The following is a 17,621-nucleotide window of genomic DNA, read 5'->3' on the forward strand; positions in this document are numbered from 1 at the left end:
CCATCATGTGAGCAAGGTTGTCTTGGAAATATTCCAAATGGCTGAAATCAGTGCTTAAAGGCTGTCTCGCTGAGAGGCTTTTTACTATACATCTCAGTGGTTGACGATGCTGGTGATAAACTCCAAGCAGCATTGCCACCTACATTGAAGATGTAATGTAAATAACCCCTTTATTACATATTACACAACCAAGTAAACATACGTCAGCCTAGAAGAATTAAAAGAATAAACAAAAACTTATTAATGAAATGCTTTAGTACATTTGTTTAGTCCTTAATCTGTTATTGCAAAAGCAACTACTCAATAAAACTTGCTACACAGCCCTACACTATTAACCCCTTAAGCGCCATCACACCCACGGCGACTTAACCGCTCTAAACTATCCCTTAAGCACCATCACCCTCACTGCAACCTTACCCCTCTATACCATTAACCCCTTAAGCACCATCACACCCACTGCAACCTTACCCCTCTAAACGATTAAACCCTTAAGAGCTATCACACCCAAGGCAAGCTAACTCCATTACACTATTAACTCGTAAACCAACATAACCCTTATACACTTTAAGCCCCTTAAGTGAAATCATCCACACCTAAACCAAACCCCTCTAAACTATTAACCCCTTAAGCGCAATCACCCCTAAACCCTCTAAATTATTAACCCCTTAAGTGCCATAACTAAGTGTTACTTTATCATACTTCACACAGCTATTAATTGCACACTCTTTTATTGCCAGTTTTTTATTTGTCTCTAATTATCCTTAGCAAAAGAGATAGATCAGGGAAAATCTAGGTTCTAACATGGAGGTGACAATTGCATTATAGAAACTAAAGTACTTTTTACAAACTAAAACCTTATGCCTATGAGGCATATTTAACAAATGTCTTGCGGACCTGATCCGACAGTGCGGATCAGGTCCGCAAGACATCGCTGAATGCGGAGAGCAATACGCTCTCCGTATTCAGCATTGCACCAGCAGCTCTTGTGAGCTGCTGGTGCAACACCGCCCCCTGCAGACTCGCGGCTAATTGGCCGCGAGCAGGGGGTTTCAATCAACTTGATCGTACTCGATCGGGTTGAATTGTGGCGAGCAGGCGGACAGGGTTATGGAGCAGCGGTCTTTGTGACCGCTACTCCATAACTTGTGTTTCTGGCGCGTCTACAGGCTCGCCAGAAACACGGGCCGTCAAGCTCCATACGGAGCTTGATAGATAGGCAGCTATGTATTCAATATTTAAACAACAAACATCAATTAAAAAATAAATTTGCATATTATATTCTCAGGTTGAATTATTTTTGAATATTTCATGAAATCTATAATTTATTTACTCTTTAATGTTCCTAGAAATAATCTTCATTTACTAACTTAAAATGGAATATATAGATGTCATGAATTATTTATATTAATAAGCAATCATATTATGACAGAGCAGGCTAACCAGAGATGTATTTGCTATAGGATACACACAAATAGTACACAACTTATTTTCTAACATTTGTTTTGTGCTTTTTTCTTTTTCAGCAACCAGCAAACCATATGTTCTATATATTGTAATTGCTATAATCATTTCCATCATATCAATAGTAATTATTGCTTTGATCATCAAGTGTGTCAGAAGACGCAGGAACAATGGTAAATATTACAACTAATTCTTTTTAAGTTTCATCATTTACTTTTTTTTTTTATTTTTTACTTTTTTATTTTAAATGTATTAATTTAAACATCAGTAACTAGAATATGGTCTGAAGTATTCCTTTACTATTAATAATATTTATATATTTTGTTTTTATTTAAGTATATATATATATACTGTACTGTGCAAATGTTTTAGGCAAGTGTAAAAAAATAATCATAAAGGATCGGGTGTATTGATGTCTGCGGCCTCAGAGCAGACGGACAAGTTAAGGAGCAATGGTCTTAAGACCGCTGGTTTTTAACTGCTGTTTCCGGTGAGCCTGAAGGCTCGCGCGGAAACAAGGGGAACAGGGGCTATTTGGCCCTTGTTAATTGACCTCAATGTGTCAGAGCATTTTTATTATTGCACTGCTGCTTGCATATGACTATGTAACTCCTGCAAAGGGTTAAACATTTAAAATCTCCTCCAGAGCAGCAATGCACTAATGAGATCTAGCTAAACACTAGTAGCGAATCATGTCTGCCCGAAATTGCTAAATGCCGACAGCATATGCTGTCGGTATTTATCATTGCACAAGCATTTCTTGTGAAATGCTTGTGCAATGCCACCCCGTCACATTCGGGCCAATTGACCGCTAGCAGGAGGTGTCAATCATCCTGATCGAATTGGGATGATTGCAGTCTGCCACCTAAAAGGTGGTGGATAGTGATGTCGCAAACCTAAAATTTTGCCTTTGCGAACAGCGAACGCGAACTTCCGCAAAAGTTTGCGAACGGGCGAACCGGGCGAACTGCCATAGACTTCAATAGGCAGGAGAATTTTAAAACCCACAGGGACTCTTTCTGGCCACAAAAGTGATGGAAAAGTTGTTTCAAGGGGACTAACACCTGGACTGTGGCATGCCGGAGGGGGATCCATGGCAAAACTCCCATGGAAAATTACATAGTTGATGCAGAGTCTGTTTTTAATCCATAAAGGGCATAAATCACCTAAAATTCCTAAATTGTTTGGAATAACGTGCTTTAAAACATCAGGTATGATGTTGTATCATTCAGGTAGTGTAAGGGTTACGCCCGCTTCACAGTGAGAGACCGAACTCCTCGTTTAACGCACCGCAAACAACCGCAAACAGTCTATTTGCACAACAGCAAACTCCCCATTTGCACAAGGTTGGATATCAAGCTAGCCATGTCCCGTTCCTTGTCCTCACTGATGTCACTGCGCGTGCAATCACTTCCTGGGGTAACAGAAAATGCCCCACCCACAAGATGCTCCTATTATATTACTGCACTGAGGATGCTGCCTGTATCTGTGTGTCCTGCTCCCTGGCCGGAGAGCACAGGGGACACCAGGTGGATCTGCTGAATGAGGTTTCTGAGAAGAAGAGAAAGAAACTGAGAAATGTTCTGCAGAAACTGACCACAAAGAGAGAGTGGACTGAGAAAAGAGTCCAGAGTCTGCAGAAGCACAGGAGAGGGGTGCAAGAGAAAGCAGCTGGTGTAACAGAGAGACTCACTGCCCTGATTAGGGACATCAGGAAACAGCTGGAAGACCTAGAGAAGCAAGTCCTGAGTGAGATCACCCGGCAGCAGGAGCAGGTTTTACTCACAATCTCTGATCTGATCCAGCAGCTGGGAAAAAGAGAACGACGAGCTAACCAGGAAGATTTGTCACATTGAGGAGCTGTACAACATGACTGACCCATTAACTGTCCTACAAGAACAGGAATCACACAGAGATGAGATGCTTGGTCGGTCCTCCTACTTCCAATTTGGGGCACTGTGCGTGCAATCTAATGTGCCACCAGATAGGAGTGGTGTGTTAACTAGTACTATTCTTATCAGTTTAATCCCTGTTACGTCCCCTATCAGGGGACGTGTATATGGCATTGATTTTAGGAACCCGGAGATGATTTTAGGAACCGGGAGATGGAAAAAGATGCTTGGTCATTCCAGCGACAAGATAGATAGATACATAGATTAGATAGATAGATCAATAGATGCAATAGATACATTTGATGATAGATACGATAGATAGATTTGATAGATAAATAGATAGATTTGATAGATAATTTGCCAGACAGAGAATTACAAGACGGCCGGTCTGGGACCCATGGTAAGGTTCCCAGAGGTAGTTGCGATGCCCGAGGCTCTGATTAGAACAGAGCATTCTGTGTATCTGCCCTCAGCCGAAATCGGAACATTCTTTAGCTTTCTGTCTGTCGGCCAAATGTCCGCCTGCCAAATGTCCTTCTGCATTTTGTCAGAGCACTGCGTGCAATCTACTGTGCCACCAGATAGGAGTGGTGTGTTAACTAGTACTATTCTTATCAGTTTAATCCCTGTTACGTCCCCTATCAGGGGACGTGTATATGGCATCGATTTTAGGAACCCGGAGATGATTTTAGGAACCGGGAGATGGAAAAAGATGCTTGGACACCCAGTACAGGTCGTTCTCCTTCAGCCTTTTTATACGAGGGTCCCTCAACAGGCATGACAGCATGAAAGACCCCATATGCCATTACTTCCTTTTGCACAATCGAGTACAGGTATGGCATAGATTTTAGGAACCCGGAGATGATTTTAGGAACCGGGAGATGGAAAAAGATGCTTGGACACCCAGTACAGGTTGTTCTCCTTCAACCTTTTTATACGAGGGTCCCTCAACAGGCACGACAGCATGAAAGACCCCATATGCCATTACTTCCTTTTGCACAATCGAGTACAGGTATGGCATCAATTTTAGGAACCCGGAGATGATTTTAGGAACCGGGAGATGGAAAAAGATGCTTGGACACCCAGTACAGGTTGTTCTCCTTCAGTCTTTTTATATGAGGGTCCCTCAACAGGCACGACAGCATGAAAGACACCATATGCCATTACTTCCTTTTGCACAATCGAGTACAGGTATGGCATCGATTTTAGGAACCCGGAGATGATTTTAGGAACCGGGAGATGGAAAAAGATGCTTGGACACCCAGTACAGGTCGTTCTCCTTCAGCCTTTTTATACGAGGGTCCCTCAACAGGCACAAAAGCATGAAAGACCCCATATGCCATTACTTCCTTTTGCACAATCGAGTACAGGTATGGTATTGATTTTAGGAACCCGGAGATGATTTTAGGAACGGGGAGATGGAAAAAGATGCTTGGACACCCAGTACAGGTCGTTCTCCTTCAGCCTTTTTATACGAGGGTCCCTCAACAGGCACGACAGCATGAAAGACCCCATATGCCATTACTTCCTTTTGCACAATCGAGTACAGGTATGGCATCAATTTTAGGAACCCGGAGATGATTTTAGGAACCGGGAGATGGAAAAAGATGCTTGGACACCCAGTACAGGTCGTTCTCCTTCAGCCTTTTTATACGAGGGTCCCTCAACAGGCACGACAGCATGAAAGACCCCATATGCCATTACTTCCTTTTGCACAATCGAGTACAGGTATGGCATCGATTTTAGGAACCCGGGGATGATTTTAGGAACGGGGAGATGGAAAAAGATGCTTGAAATCCCAGTACAGGTCGTTCTCCTTCAGCCTTTTTATACGAGCGAGGGTCCCTCAACAGGCACGACAGCGATGCGGCTTCTGGTGGGAGGAGCGTGAGGAGGACGTGCACGCTCGAGCTCTGTGAGAGGGAGCCAACTCACTACCATACCCCGCCAAACTTACTCCTATTGCTGGGGGTGAGAGCCCTGCCTGGGGAGACTAATTTACACCAGGAGCGGAAGCCTAACTACACCCGAGTTTACGCCGGTTGGTCCCGGCTGGAGGCACGCATCACAGCGCTCCGAAGACGGACCCAGACGCCCGACTCTGACCAAGCCGTACGCCACGGCGTGCGGGACTCTTGCCCTGCCTGGGTAAAGCTTGCGGCTATCTCCAAAAACCAGCCGGAATCGTCAGCTGTCTCAAGCACCGGGTGCAGATGGGAGGTGTCCCGACTGCAGCCGGACAGACGGAGAAGCGGTAAAGGAGCTGTGGAGCTGTGGCCTGGAACGCCGCATAACGAGTATCACAGGAGCGCAAGTATTACTTCTACCTTTCTTTTTTGTTGGTCAGAGTTCGGAGGGTTTGTGCAAAAGGGGTCATTGAGGTGTCTGTGTTGTTAACTCAGTAAAAGAGCCAGAGTGAGAGTCTGGAGAGGCATACAGATCCCAACCTAAGGTACGGACTTTAAAGGGGGCGCTGTGATAGCGGGAGAGTGTTTGGTGATTCAGAAAAAAAAAAAAAAAAAACTCCTCATTTAAAGCTAAGCCTGTCACGGAGGGCAGGGGAGAGTATCACAACAGTAAAACCTTTTGAAATATGACTATGAGAATCTATCTAATATACGAGCCATAAGACAACAGGCTTCCTAAAAGTGGAGAGGTTACATATATTAAACGTATAATATCTGAAAGAGAGCCCTTTGTTGTGGGAGAAGAGGCTGTAAAGTTGGAAACTTTATGTTGTGTCTGGTTCCTGCCGTATCCTGTCTTTTCATGGTTATACGTGTTTGCAAGAAACGCTAAGGCTAGAACAGATCAGTGGAACTGTTCGGGTAGAATCTGCAGTTGGACTGATATATAGTCAAAAAAGCAAAGATACGGAAAGCCCAAGATCTGGAGATAAAAGGAGGACTAAGAATAAAACTTCCCAACCATATATATGGACTAAGAGAGCAGAAACTAGTCAATGCTAACATTGTGGCAATTGTCTACAGACACAGTTATTGCACCACTTATTGCCATTAACCTTTATGTATGCTGGCAAGGAAAGTTTCTATTTATAGTATCTTGTGACATTTTTTTAGGTGGTGATAAAACTTGTCCGGGGTGATAGAACCCTAGGGTTACTGTTTTGATGGCTATCAATAGAATGACATTGTTGCATTGTATAAGCTAAAGTAAATCCAGTGTTAAAGGGAAAAGATACCGAGGGTTCAGGGATTTGGTCAACACAGTCAGGGAACAGGGCACCGGGCACCAAGGTCTATAATAATTACTCTCTAGGCCGAAATTACCACTCATATAGCGAAAGAAAGATAGAGAGTGCTGGTCTATTGGGACAGAGTATTGGTCTTACTATTTTGGTTATAAACTGCAGGGGAACGTCTGTTTTTGATGGCTATCAATAGAATTAAATTGTTGTATTGTACAAACTAAAGTAAATTCAATGTTAAAGGGAAAAGATACTGAGGGTTCAGGGACCTGGTCAGCACAGTTAGGGTACAGGGCACCAAGGTCCACAATAAACACTCTTTAGGCCGAAATTACCACTCATACAGAGAAAGACAGATAGAGAGTGCCGAGAGGACTGGGGCAGAGTATGGTCCTCACTATTTTGGTCACAAGCTGCAGGGGAACGTGAACAGTTTTCACAGTCACAGGGAGGGAGGAGATATAGCGAGACAGTTTGATACGGTCAGCTTATTTAGGTATTTTTTTTTTTTTATTTATATATTTCACATAATAAATTACACAGGCATTTGAAGCCTCACTTAGATTCCACAGTGGGATTTCTGGCATTTTTTTTTTTTTTTTGGAAAAAGGAAAAGAGCAAGCGGGGGTTAGAGGGTGAGAAGGGAGAAGGGGGGATAAGGGGATAAACCACATTAGTAAAGCAGATTACCCTGGCAACTAATGTTGCAATAACACTTTAGGCACCAATAGGTAAGATTAGTATAAAGTAGACCCCCCCCCGTCAGGTACTGGCCAGTAGTAGCCCCGGCACCCAGCAGGCTGAATTAGTGGAAACTGTGTCCAAATAAAAATTTAAATTTTCAGGGTCTAGGCTCTGCAGAATTCTGGCTTAAAAAGTATATTGTTAAACATAACGGTTGTAAGGCATTGTAGCTTGGCCTGTTGGTTTGAAAGTATGTAATAACCCCTGTCTTCCGATATAATTTATTTCTCTGTCAACTAGTGGAGTGGTAGCCAGCAAGTTGATGGTAAAGGGTCTTGGGTTCCTGAAACCGATTGCAAATGAATTAAAATAGATCACACAAAATCACACCAGAAGGGAGGAAAGAGAAGGGGAGAATACACAAAAAGAATTAGAATATCTTTTCCCCACTCAGGAGTGTACATATTTCAGCCATTTCCAGAGAGAGGTGCTAATAGTCTCGATGGATAAATACATGGCAAGCACTAAAAATAAGTCCCCGGCCATGCCCCCAAGGAAGGACAGGAAGCAGAGATTAGGACCAGAAGTAAGTAGCGAGGTTAACCCGGAAAGTCCCCTGGTAAATCAGGACACACAAATGACTATAAATCAATTAGCGGATCTTTTACTTCCACAGTTTGAACTGGTGAAAAAGGATATTGCAGACTTATCGCAGGAGATCAGGCAGTTTTCAGTCAGAATGGCAGAAATAGAGTCCAGGGTCTCAGAAGCAGAAGATAAGCTTAACATTCAAGACATAAATATGAAGGAAAACACGGATAAAATTAAGGCACTTTTGTTAAAGGTGGAAGATCTGGAGGATAGATCCCGCCGAAATAATGTTAGGGTAGTTGGTCTGCCAGAAAGTAGGGAGTTTCAGGACCTTTTAAAATTTGCGGCAAATACACTCCCCAGGTTATTAGAAATTCAGACAGATAGAGACTCACTCCAGGTAGAACGCGCACACAGGGTAGGAAATATCAGGACCAATATAGATGGAAATACACGTCCCAGGATGGTTTTAATTAGATACCTGAACTTTCAGGATAAGATTAACATAATGCAACATTTTAGGAAACTACAGACATTAACAATCGAAGGAACGAAAATCCTGTTATTTCAGGATTTTTCGTTCGAGACTGCCTCCAGAAGGAAAGCCATGGCTCCATTCTGCTCAGGGTTGATCAGAGCTGGGCTCAAAGCAGCCCTGATCTACCCTGCCAAAATAACAGTTTTAACCATGGAAGGGAGAGTAGTGTTAAACTCAGTAAAAGAAGCACAAGATTTTTGCCAGGAGAATAACATAGAAGTCCAAACACGCAGTAGCAGGCTATTAGGTCATTAAAGGCAATGAGAATGTTCATAATTTTTAAATAAAGGCAATGAGAATGCTCATAAATTTTAAAGTCTCAAGAGGGGACTTACATATTGTGAGGGCATTGAAGACTAGAAGATTATCTCAAAAGGGTAAGATAGTTAGCATAATAGTGGGTTATAGGAAGGGGGGGGAATGGGCGGTTTCTTGTGGGGGTCTTATTTTTTTTTTATTTATTTATTTATTTATTTTTTTTTCTCTCTCTCCTTTTTTCCCTCTTTCTATTTTCTTATTTTTTTTTTTCCCTTTTTCGTTTCTCTCCTTAGATTAAAATGTCAGACCCTTTAAAACTAGTGTCCTGGAATGTGGGGGGCATAACCTCCCCCATTAAGAGGAAAAATGTCTTGAGGTTATTAAAAAGTGAGAAGGCAGACATTATTTTTATGCAGGAATTACACCTAAAGGACCATGAAATAGCAAAACTGAAAGTTAATTGGGTGGCAGAAATTGTAGCCACTCCTTGTAATAGGCGTAAGCGAGGTGTGGCCATCATCATAAATAAAAAGGTTAACTATAAAATCCTCAATCAAGAGTGTGATCAGCTGGGTAGATATATAATCCTCCAGATGCAGATAGAGGGCATCTGTTGGACTTTCTGCAATATTTATGCTCCAAACAAACTTGAGAAAAGCTTTTGGCAACAAATCCAGCAGAAACTTACTCCACACTTGGAACAGAATCTGATTATAGCCGGAGATATGAATCTCACGTTATACCCAGAGATGGATAGGTCCAGAGTTAGAGGCTCTCAGATAAATAATAGAGAAGCGAAATTTTTTAGGAATTATATCAAGACGCTAAAATTAAATGACATTTGGCGTCAACAACATCCGGATGCCCGGATATATTCATGTGAATCTAAGGCTCATAAAAGTTTTTCCCGTATTGATTTGTTCCTAATAAGTCAGCAAGTAGTTAAGTGTCAAATTGAAACTCATATAGCAGACATATTGTTATCTGACCACGCTATTATAAGTTTGCGGGTCTGGCCAGACAAGCGGACTGGAAGTCCTGGGAATTCATTCCATTTTCCGGCTTATATGAGTCAAAATATACAGTTTTCTAATTGGTTAAACAGAAAGTGGTTAGAATATTGTGACCTGAACAAAAGTTATAAGGATAAAACAGAAACCTTTTGGGAAGCAGGGAAAGCCGTCATGCGTGGAGAAATCAAGGGATACATGGTCAAGTTAACACGCAAATTGAAAGCTAGAGAGCTACAAGTGGCCAATCAGCTTAGGAACGCATATAATAGATACCTTCGCTCTCCAAATTCAGTTACATGGAGCGGATACATCTCTGCTAAAAATGTAAGGGAAGATTTTCTCAGGGAGAAATGGGCAGGGGAAGATCTCAAAGCAAGGGCTAAGTTTCAAGGATACCAGGGGGTTGCAGCCAAACATCTGGTCAAATTAACAAAGTTTAGACAAAAGAAAAATAGCATAGCAACAATAAAAACTGGTAACAAGGTAATCACTCAAGCGACAGAGATTAGGGAGGCATTCTATAAATACTTTCATAACATATATACCAGCAGTGGAATTGATGAAAAAGCTAAGGCAAAATTTTGGGAAAAAATCAGACTACCTAATATATCAGCAGGTGATCTAGAGCAAATCAACGCGGCTATAACAGAGCCAGAAATTGCCAGAGTAATATTAAAGTGCAAATCTGGAAAAGCAGCAGGCCCTGACGGTCTTCCGATCGAATATTATAAAACTTTATCAGCCACAATTGGCATCACATTAAAGAAGTTATTCAATGATTATTTTCTATCACAGGCCTTAAAGTCTCCTTATTTCTCTGACTCAATTGTCACTTTGATACACAAGAAAGGCAAAAAGCCAGAGGATCTAGCGGCATATCGCCCAATCTCCTTGTTAAATCAGGACTATAAAATCTTGATGTCAATTATTGCAGATAGATTAAAGAAAGTCATAGGCAAACTGATACATACAGACCAGACTGGCTTTATTCCAAACAGGAACTCGGTTCGAAACATGAGAAGAGTATTGACAGCTGTGGACCATTTTCACCATGCCGGCCAACAGAGCCGAAGGGAAGGGTATAATAACAAGGAAAAAGATTTTGCCTTAATTACCATAGATGCTGAAAAAGCTTTCGATTCCATTGAATGGAATCACCTTATAACCTCCCTTGAAAACTTTGGTTTCTCGGGTCACTTGGTCGATATGGTGAGAATGGTCTATAGGAAACCCAGGTCACAGCTTTTAGTGAATGGGGAATTAACGCAATATATTACCTTACAAAAAGGAACCCGTCAGTGTTGCCCACTATCCCCGCTCCTATTTGACCTCGCCCTAGAACCTTTGGCAGTATATCTACGTCAGACAATACAACCAGTTAAGATTGGTAGGGAGACTTTACTCATCTCACTATACCCCGACGATATATTACTTTTTTTACAAGACACGGTAAACTCCATCCCAAGTGTTTTGGATATTATTACAGAGTATAGTACATTCTCTGGCTATAAAATTAATCCCAAGAAATCAGAGCTACTATGGGTCAACAAAACAAGGCAAAGTCATAATTATATTTTTAAGGAGGTTAAAGCTATTAATTATCTAGGGATCAAGATCTCTAGAAACCCCAGGGATTGGTATCAATTAAACTTCAAGGAATTCTTTGATAAAATTCAAGCCAATTTAAATAAATGGAATCTATTTTTCCTGTCAATCTCGGCTAGATGTATGATCATTAAGACGATCATATTTCCTAAAATTCTATTTCTGTTGCAAAACTTACCTCTTCTTGTGACAAGGAAAGACATAGTTAAATATAATAAAGCTTGCTCTCTCTTTATTTGGGGGAAGAAAACACCAAGAATCTCAATAGATAAAATGAGTAATTCCAGAGCATATGCGGGATTCGCTATTCCAAATGTTAAATATTACAATTTAATAGCATTAGCCAAATTTGGATTAGACTGGCTTACTAACTCAGACTACGTAACATATTATAAGCTAGACGCGGAGCTAATTAGACCCTTCAGCCCCCTTGCTATGCTACATTGTCCATATAGGAAGCTACCCCAGAATGTAGATAGCATGTTAACATTTGCTAATATCATTAAAGGATGGCAGTTATACTGCTCTTTGGTGGGACAGGAATTTCGCGTGTCCCCATACCTACCGATTATCGGGTGTGTGGATTTCCCAGCAGGTTTCAATCACAAAGTATTTGTTGATTGGAGGGAGAAAGGTTTAACCTATTTTTCACAACTAAAAGATGAAAGGGATGGTCAAACACGTACTTTTCAGAGCCTTATAGAACAATATCACCTTCCAACCAATAATTTCTATGCATATCTGCAGGTACGCCATTATATCGAAAAAGCAAATAGAGAAGTGGTAACTGAATGGGGACTAGCCCAAATAATGCCGGGCTTAAAATTATATCAAGCCGGGAAACGGTCAATTTCCTGGTGGTACCTAAAAATTCTGACAAATAAGGGGCTGGAGCATATTGACCTGATTAAGGGAAAATTTAATAAATATTTTGAATGGTTACAAGGAGAGGACATATTAAAAAGTATTGAACTTACAGCCGAGGCGACCTCATGTATTAGCTGGAGAGAATCTCAATGCAAAATTATAAATAATTTCTATCTCACTCCAGCCAGAATGGCCAGATGGGGGGAGCCAAAGGCAGGGAGCTGTTTTAAGTGCACTTATGTAGGAGCAGACCTCCTACACTGTATCTGGAGCTGCCCAAAAGTTAGGCAATACTGGGCCAAGGCCCAGTATTGGCTGAACCGCTATCTTCAGAGTAAAATTGAGCTGCAGGCAGAACATATATTTTTCCTTAAGAAGTCGGCTATTACGGGAGACAGACAACTGGTTAATTTAGTTATACCGGTAGCCCGTAGTTTGCTCTTTAAAAAATGGAGACAACGAGAAACTCCCTGTATGGGGGAGGTCACCAACACCATTAAAGCGCAGATGCTCGTAGAAAGGCAGAATTTCAGGGCAGACTCAGAAAAGCAGTTCAAGAATTACTTTAAAAAATGGGGAAGTCTGATTAGCTCCTGGACATCAGAGCAGCAGGGTTATTTCCTAAAGCCTTTCCAGAATGCCACGCCATTTTTAAATCTAATTATAGCTGGGGTATTGCCTAGGTCGTGGTTATCAGAAAGGGCCAGTGGTACATAAGGGTAACGGTTCTTCTCTTTTCATTTTTTTTTTTTTTTTTTTTTTTTTTTCACTGTTATGCTTTTCCCCCACCCCGCCCTTCCCCCCCTTCCCTCTATGCTTCAACGTTTCAGTGTTATGAGCCCCCGGGACGTTTTATGGTGGTGAGGCATTTGGATTTCCAACGAAGTAAAAATCTAAATGTATATAAACCAGCATTGTTTTTTTTTCTCTTGATGTGTTCCTCCCACTCACCTTCTTTGTGGAAGCAGTACTGTTAGTTTGTAAACAAGTGAGGTTTAGAACTAGTGGTTTTTTCTTTCTTTTTTTTTTTTCGCCTCTCAGCTAGATACTTAATCCCGGTGAGGGAGTAAAACCATGTTATGTATGATTTAAAAAATTTTTCTGTGATATGAATGTATCTACAAAGATTTACCCTGACGAACCGACTATGTTGTATTACATGCTGAAATTCAATAAAAAAAATAATTTAAAAAAAAAAAAAAAAAAACAGGCACGACAGCATGAAAGACCCCATATGCCATTACTTCCTTTTGCACAATCGAGTACAGGTATGTCATCGATTTTAGGAACCCGGAGATGATTTTAGGAACGGGGAGATGGAAAAAGATGCTTGGACACCCAGTAAAGGTCGTTCTCCTTCAGCCTTTTTATACGAGGGTCCCTCAACAGGCACGACAGCATGAAAGACCCCATATGCCATTACTTCCTTTTGCACAATCGAGTACAGGTATGGCATCGATTTTAGTAACCCGGAGATGATTTTAGGAACCGAAGATGGAAAAAGATGCTTGGACACCCAGTACAGGTCGTTCTCCTTCAGCCTTTTTATAAGAGGGTCCCTCAACAGGCACGACAGCATGAAAGACCCCATATGCCATTACTTCCTTTTGCACAATCAAGTACAGGTATGGCATCTATTTTAGGAACCCGGAGATGATTTTAGGAACCGGGAGATGGAAAAAGATGCTTGGACACCGAGTACAGGTCGTTCTCCTTCAGCCTTTTTATACGAGGGTCCCTCAACAGGCACGACAGCATGAAAGACCCCATATGCCATTACTTCCTTTTGCACAATCGAGTACAGGTATGGCATCAATTTTAGGAACCCGGAGATGATTTTAGGAACCGGGAGATGAAAAAAGATGCTTGGACACCCAGTACAGGTCGTTCTCCTTCAGCCTTTTTATACGAGGGTCCCTCAACAGGCACGACAGCATGAAAGACCCCATATGCCATTACTTCCTTTTGCACAATCGAGTACAGGTATGTCATCGTTTTTAGGAACCCGGAGATGATTTTAGGAACGGGGAGATGGAAAAAGATGCTTGGACACCCAGTACAGGTCGTTCTCCTTCAGCCTTTTTATACGAGGGTCCCTCAACAGGCACAACAGCATGAAAGACCCCATATGCCATTACTTCCTTTTGCACAATCGAGTACAGGTATGGCATCTATTTTAGGAACCTGGAGATGATTTTAGGAACCGGGAGATGGAAAAAGATGCTTGGACACCCAGTACAGGTTGTTATCCTTCAGCCTTTTTATACGAGGGTCCATCAACAGGCACGACAGCATGAAAGACCCCATATGCCATTACTTCCTTTTGCACAATCGAGTACAGGTATGGCATCGATTTTAGGAACCCGGAGATGATTTTAGGAACCGGGAGATGGAAAAAGATGATTGGTCGGTCCGGCCATGAGATAGATAGATACATAGATTAGATAGATAGATCAATAGATGCAATAGATACATTTGATGATAGATACGATAGATAGATAGATAGATTTGATAGATAAATAGATAGATTTGATAGATAGATAGATAATTTCCCAGACAGATAATTACAAGACGGGCGGTCTGGGACCCATGAAAAGGTTCCCAGAGGCAGTTGCGGGGCCCGAGGCTCTGAATTTGGGGCACTGCGCGTGCAATCTACTGTGCCACCAGATATGAGTGGTGTGTTAAGTAGTACTATTCTTATCAGTTTAATCCCTGTTAAGTCCCCCATCAGGGGACAAGTATATGGCATGGATTTAAGGAACCGGAAGATGGAAAAAGATGCTTGGTCGGTCCGGCCACAAGATAGATAGATTTGATAGATAGATAGATACATAGATTAGATAGATAGATCAATAGATGCAATAGATACATTTGATAGATACGATAGATAGATAGATAGATTGGATAGATTAATAGATAGATTTGATAGATAGATAGATAGATAGATAATTTACCAGACAGAGAATTACAAGACGTTCAGACTGGGACCCATGGTAAGGTTCCCAGAGGCAGTTGCGGCGCACAAGGCTCTGAATTTGGGGCACTGTGCGTGCAATCTACTGTGCCACCATATATGAGTGGTGTGTTAAGTAGTACTATTCTTATCAGTTTAATCCCTGTTACATCCCCCATCAGGGGACGTGTATATGGCATTGATTTATGAAATTTTGGCCGTGTACCTTCCACTGCAGTGTCCCAATAACTACAAATTTTTGGAACGCCTCAGACTCCACCAGCTTGTATGGTAAAAGCTGGTGGGCTAAGAGTTCAGACAAGCCAGCTGTCAGACGCTGGGCAAGGGGGTGAGTTTGTGACATTGGCTTCTTATGCTCAAACATGTCCTTGACAGACACCTTGACAGACACAGTGTCAAGATTCCGAGCGGAAGCTGTAGAAGATTGGGTGTCCTGTGTTAGCCAGTCAACTATGTGCTCCAAAGTTTTCGAGTTCAGGGTACGTGGACTCTGAACACTGGGCATTATTCTAGGGACAAAGGGAATCACAGCACCACGACCACGACAGCCCCTGCGGGGTGACCTGCCTCTGCCTGTCATTTTTTTTTTTAATTAGTGGTACTATGCGTGCAAGCTACTGTGACAACAGATATGAGTGGTGTGTTAATTAGTACTATTCTTATCAATTTAATCCCTGTTACATCCCCTATCAGGGGACGTGTATATGGCATGGATTTTAGGAACTGGGAGATGGAAAAAGATGCTTTGTCGGTCCTCCTACTTCAAATTTGGGGCACTGCGCGTGCAATCTAATGTGCCACCAGATAGGAGTGGTGTGTTAAGTAGTACTATTCCTATCAGTTTAATCCCTGTTATGTGCCTTTTTTTTGTTTGATTTTTGAAGCCACAGTGCAGCACCAGAGGCCAGAAAAATTTGGAATGTACACATGCCTGAAAAATTAGGTATTGTTGCAGATGCTGCTGTAGCAGCGGCCAGAAAAATTGATGTTTGTTTCCCTGGCAGAAAGTGCCCTAAAACATGGCGGCTTGAACCCTAGTTGGTGGCGGATAAGTCACGCAAGTCATCCTGCATTCGGAGATAAAATACAGCAGCGTGTGGACCATTTTTAGCCCAAGGCAGCTCATCTCATCAGGCCTTTTTAACTCGAATGTATCGCCCAATGTCAGTTCCTTCGGGATCCATCCCTCATTCATCTTAATAAAGGTGAGGTAATTGAGACTTTTTTGACCTAGGTGACTTCGCTTCTCAGTGACAATACCTCCTGCTGCACTGAAGGTCCTTTCCGACAGGACACTTGAAGCGGGGCAGGCCAGAAGTTCTATCGCAAATTGGGATAGCTCAGGCCACAGGTCAAGCCTGCACACCCAGTAGTCAAGGGGTTCATCGCTCCTCAGAGTGTCGAGATCTGCAGTTAAGGCGAGGTAGTCTGCTACCTGTCGGTCGAGTCATTCTCTGAGGCTGGATCCTGAAGGGCTGTGGCGATGCATAGGAGTTAAAAAGGTCCGCATGTCCTCCATCAACAACAAGTCTGTAAAGCGTCCTGTCCTTGCTGGCGTGGTCGTGGGAGGAGGAGGATTACTTTCACCTCTTCCCCTGTTAGATTCCCATTGTGCTGTGACATCACCCTTATACGCTGTGTAAAGCATACTTTTAAATTTATTTTTGAACTGCTCCATCCTTTCCGACTTGCGGGAATTCGGTAACATTTCAGGCACTTTATGCTTATACCGGGGGTCTAGTAGCGTGGACACCCAGTACAGTTCATTCTCCTTCATCTTTTTTATACGAGTGTCCCTCAACAGGCACGACAGCATGAAAGACCCCATTTGCACAGGGTTGGATGCCGAGCTACTCATGTCCCGTTCCTCATCCTCACTGATCTCACTGAAGGTATCTTCTTCCCCCCAGCCACGTACAACACCACGGGTACCAGATAGGCGACAACGAGCACCCTGGGATGCCTGTTGTGCTTGGTCTTCCTCCTCCTCCTCAAAGCCACAATCCTCCTCTGACTCCTCTTCCTCACAATCCTCTTCCTGCGTTGCCGCTGGTCCAGCAAGCGATGCTGATAAGGCTGTTTCTGGTGGTGATGATTGTGACCACAACTCTTCCTCTTCCTCTTCACGCTCATCTATGGCCTGATCCAGCACTTTTCGCAGGGCAGGCTCCAGGAAGAAAACAAATGGTATGATGTCACTGATGGTGCCTTCGGTGCGACTGACTAGGTTTGTCACCTCCTCAAAAGGATGCATGAGCCTACAGGCATTGCGCATGAGCGTCCAGTAACATGGCAAAAAATTCCCAGCTCCCCAGAGGCTGTCCTAGCACCCCGGTCATACAAATACTCGTTAACTGCTTTTTCTTGTTGGAGCAGGTGGTCGAACATTAGGAGTGTTGAATTCCAACGTGTCGGGCTGTCGCAAATCAAGCGCCTTACTGGCAGGTTGTTTCACCGCTGGATATCTGACAAGTGCGCCATGGCCGTGTAGGAACACCTGAAATGGCCACACACCTTCCTGGCCTGC

At 42.6% G+C, this 17,621-nt stretch overlaps 1 protein-coding gene across 1 annotated transcript in view; it reads left to right on the top strand.

Moving 5' to 3' along the window:
- The window catches only part of LOC128641654 (uncharacterized), a 185,473-nt gene that overhangs the window by 66,827 nt on the left and 101,025 nt on the right, over positions 1-17,621 (top strand). The window contains exon 5 of the mRNA XM_053694188.1: positions 1,524-1,634. Coding sequence (XP_053550163.1) covers positions 1,524-1,634 — 111 coding nt within the window. The remainder of the gene's footprint in view (positions 1-1,523; positions 1,635-17,621) is intronic.

The sequence above is a fragment of the Bombina bombina genome, chromosome 11 (assembly GCF_027579735.1).
Source record: "Bombina bombina isolate aBomBom1 chromosome 11, aBomBom1.pri, whole genome shotgun sequence".
Lineage (NCBI taxonomy): Eukaryota > Metazoa > Chordata > Amphibia > Anura > Bombinatoridae > Bombina > Bombina bombina.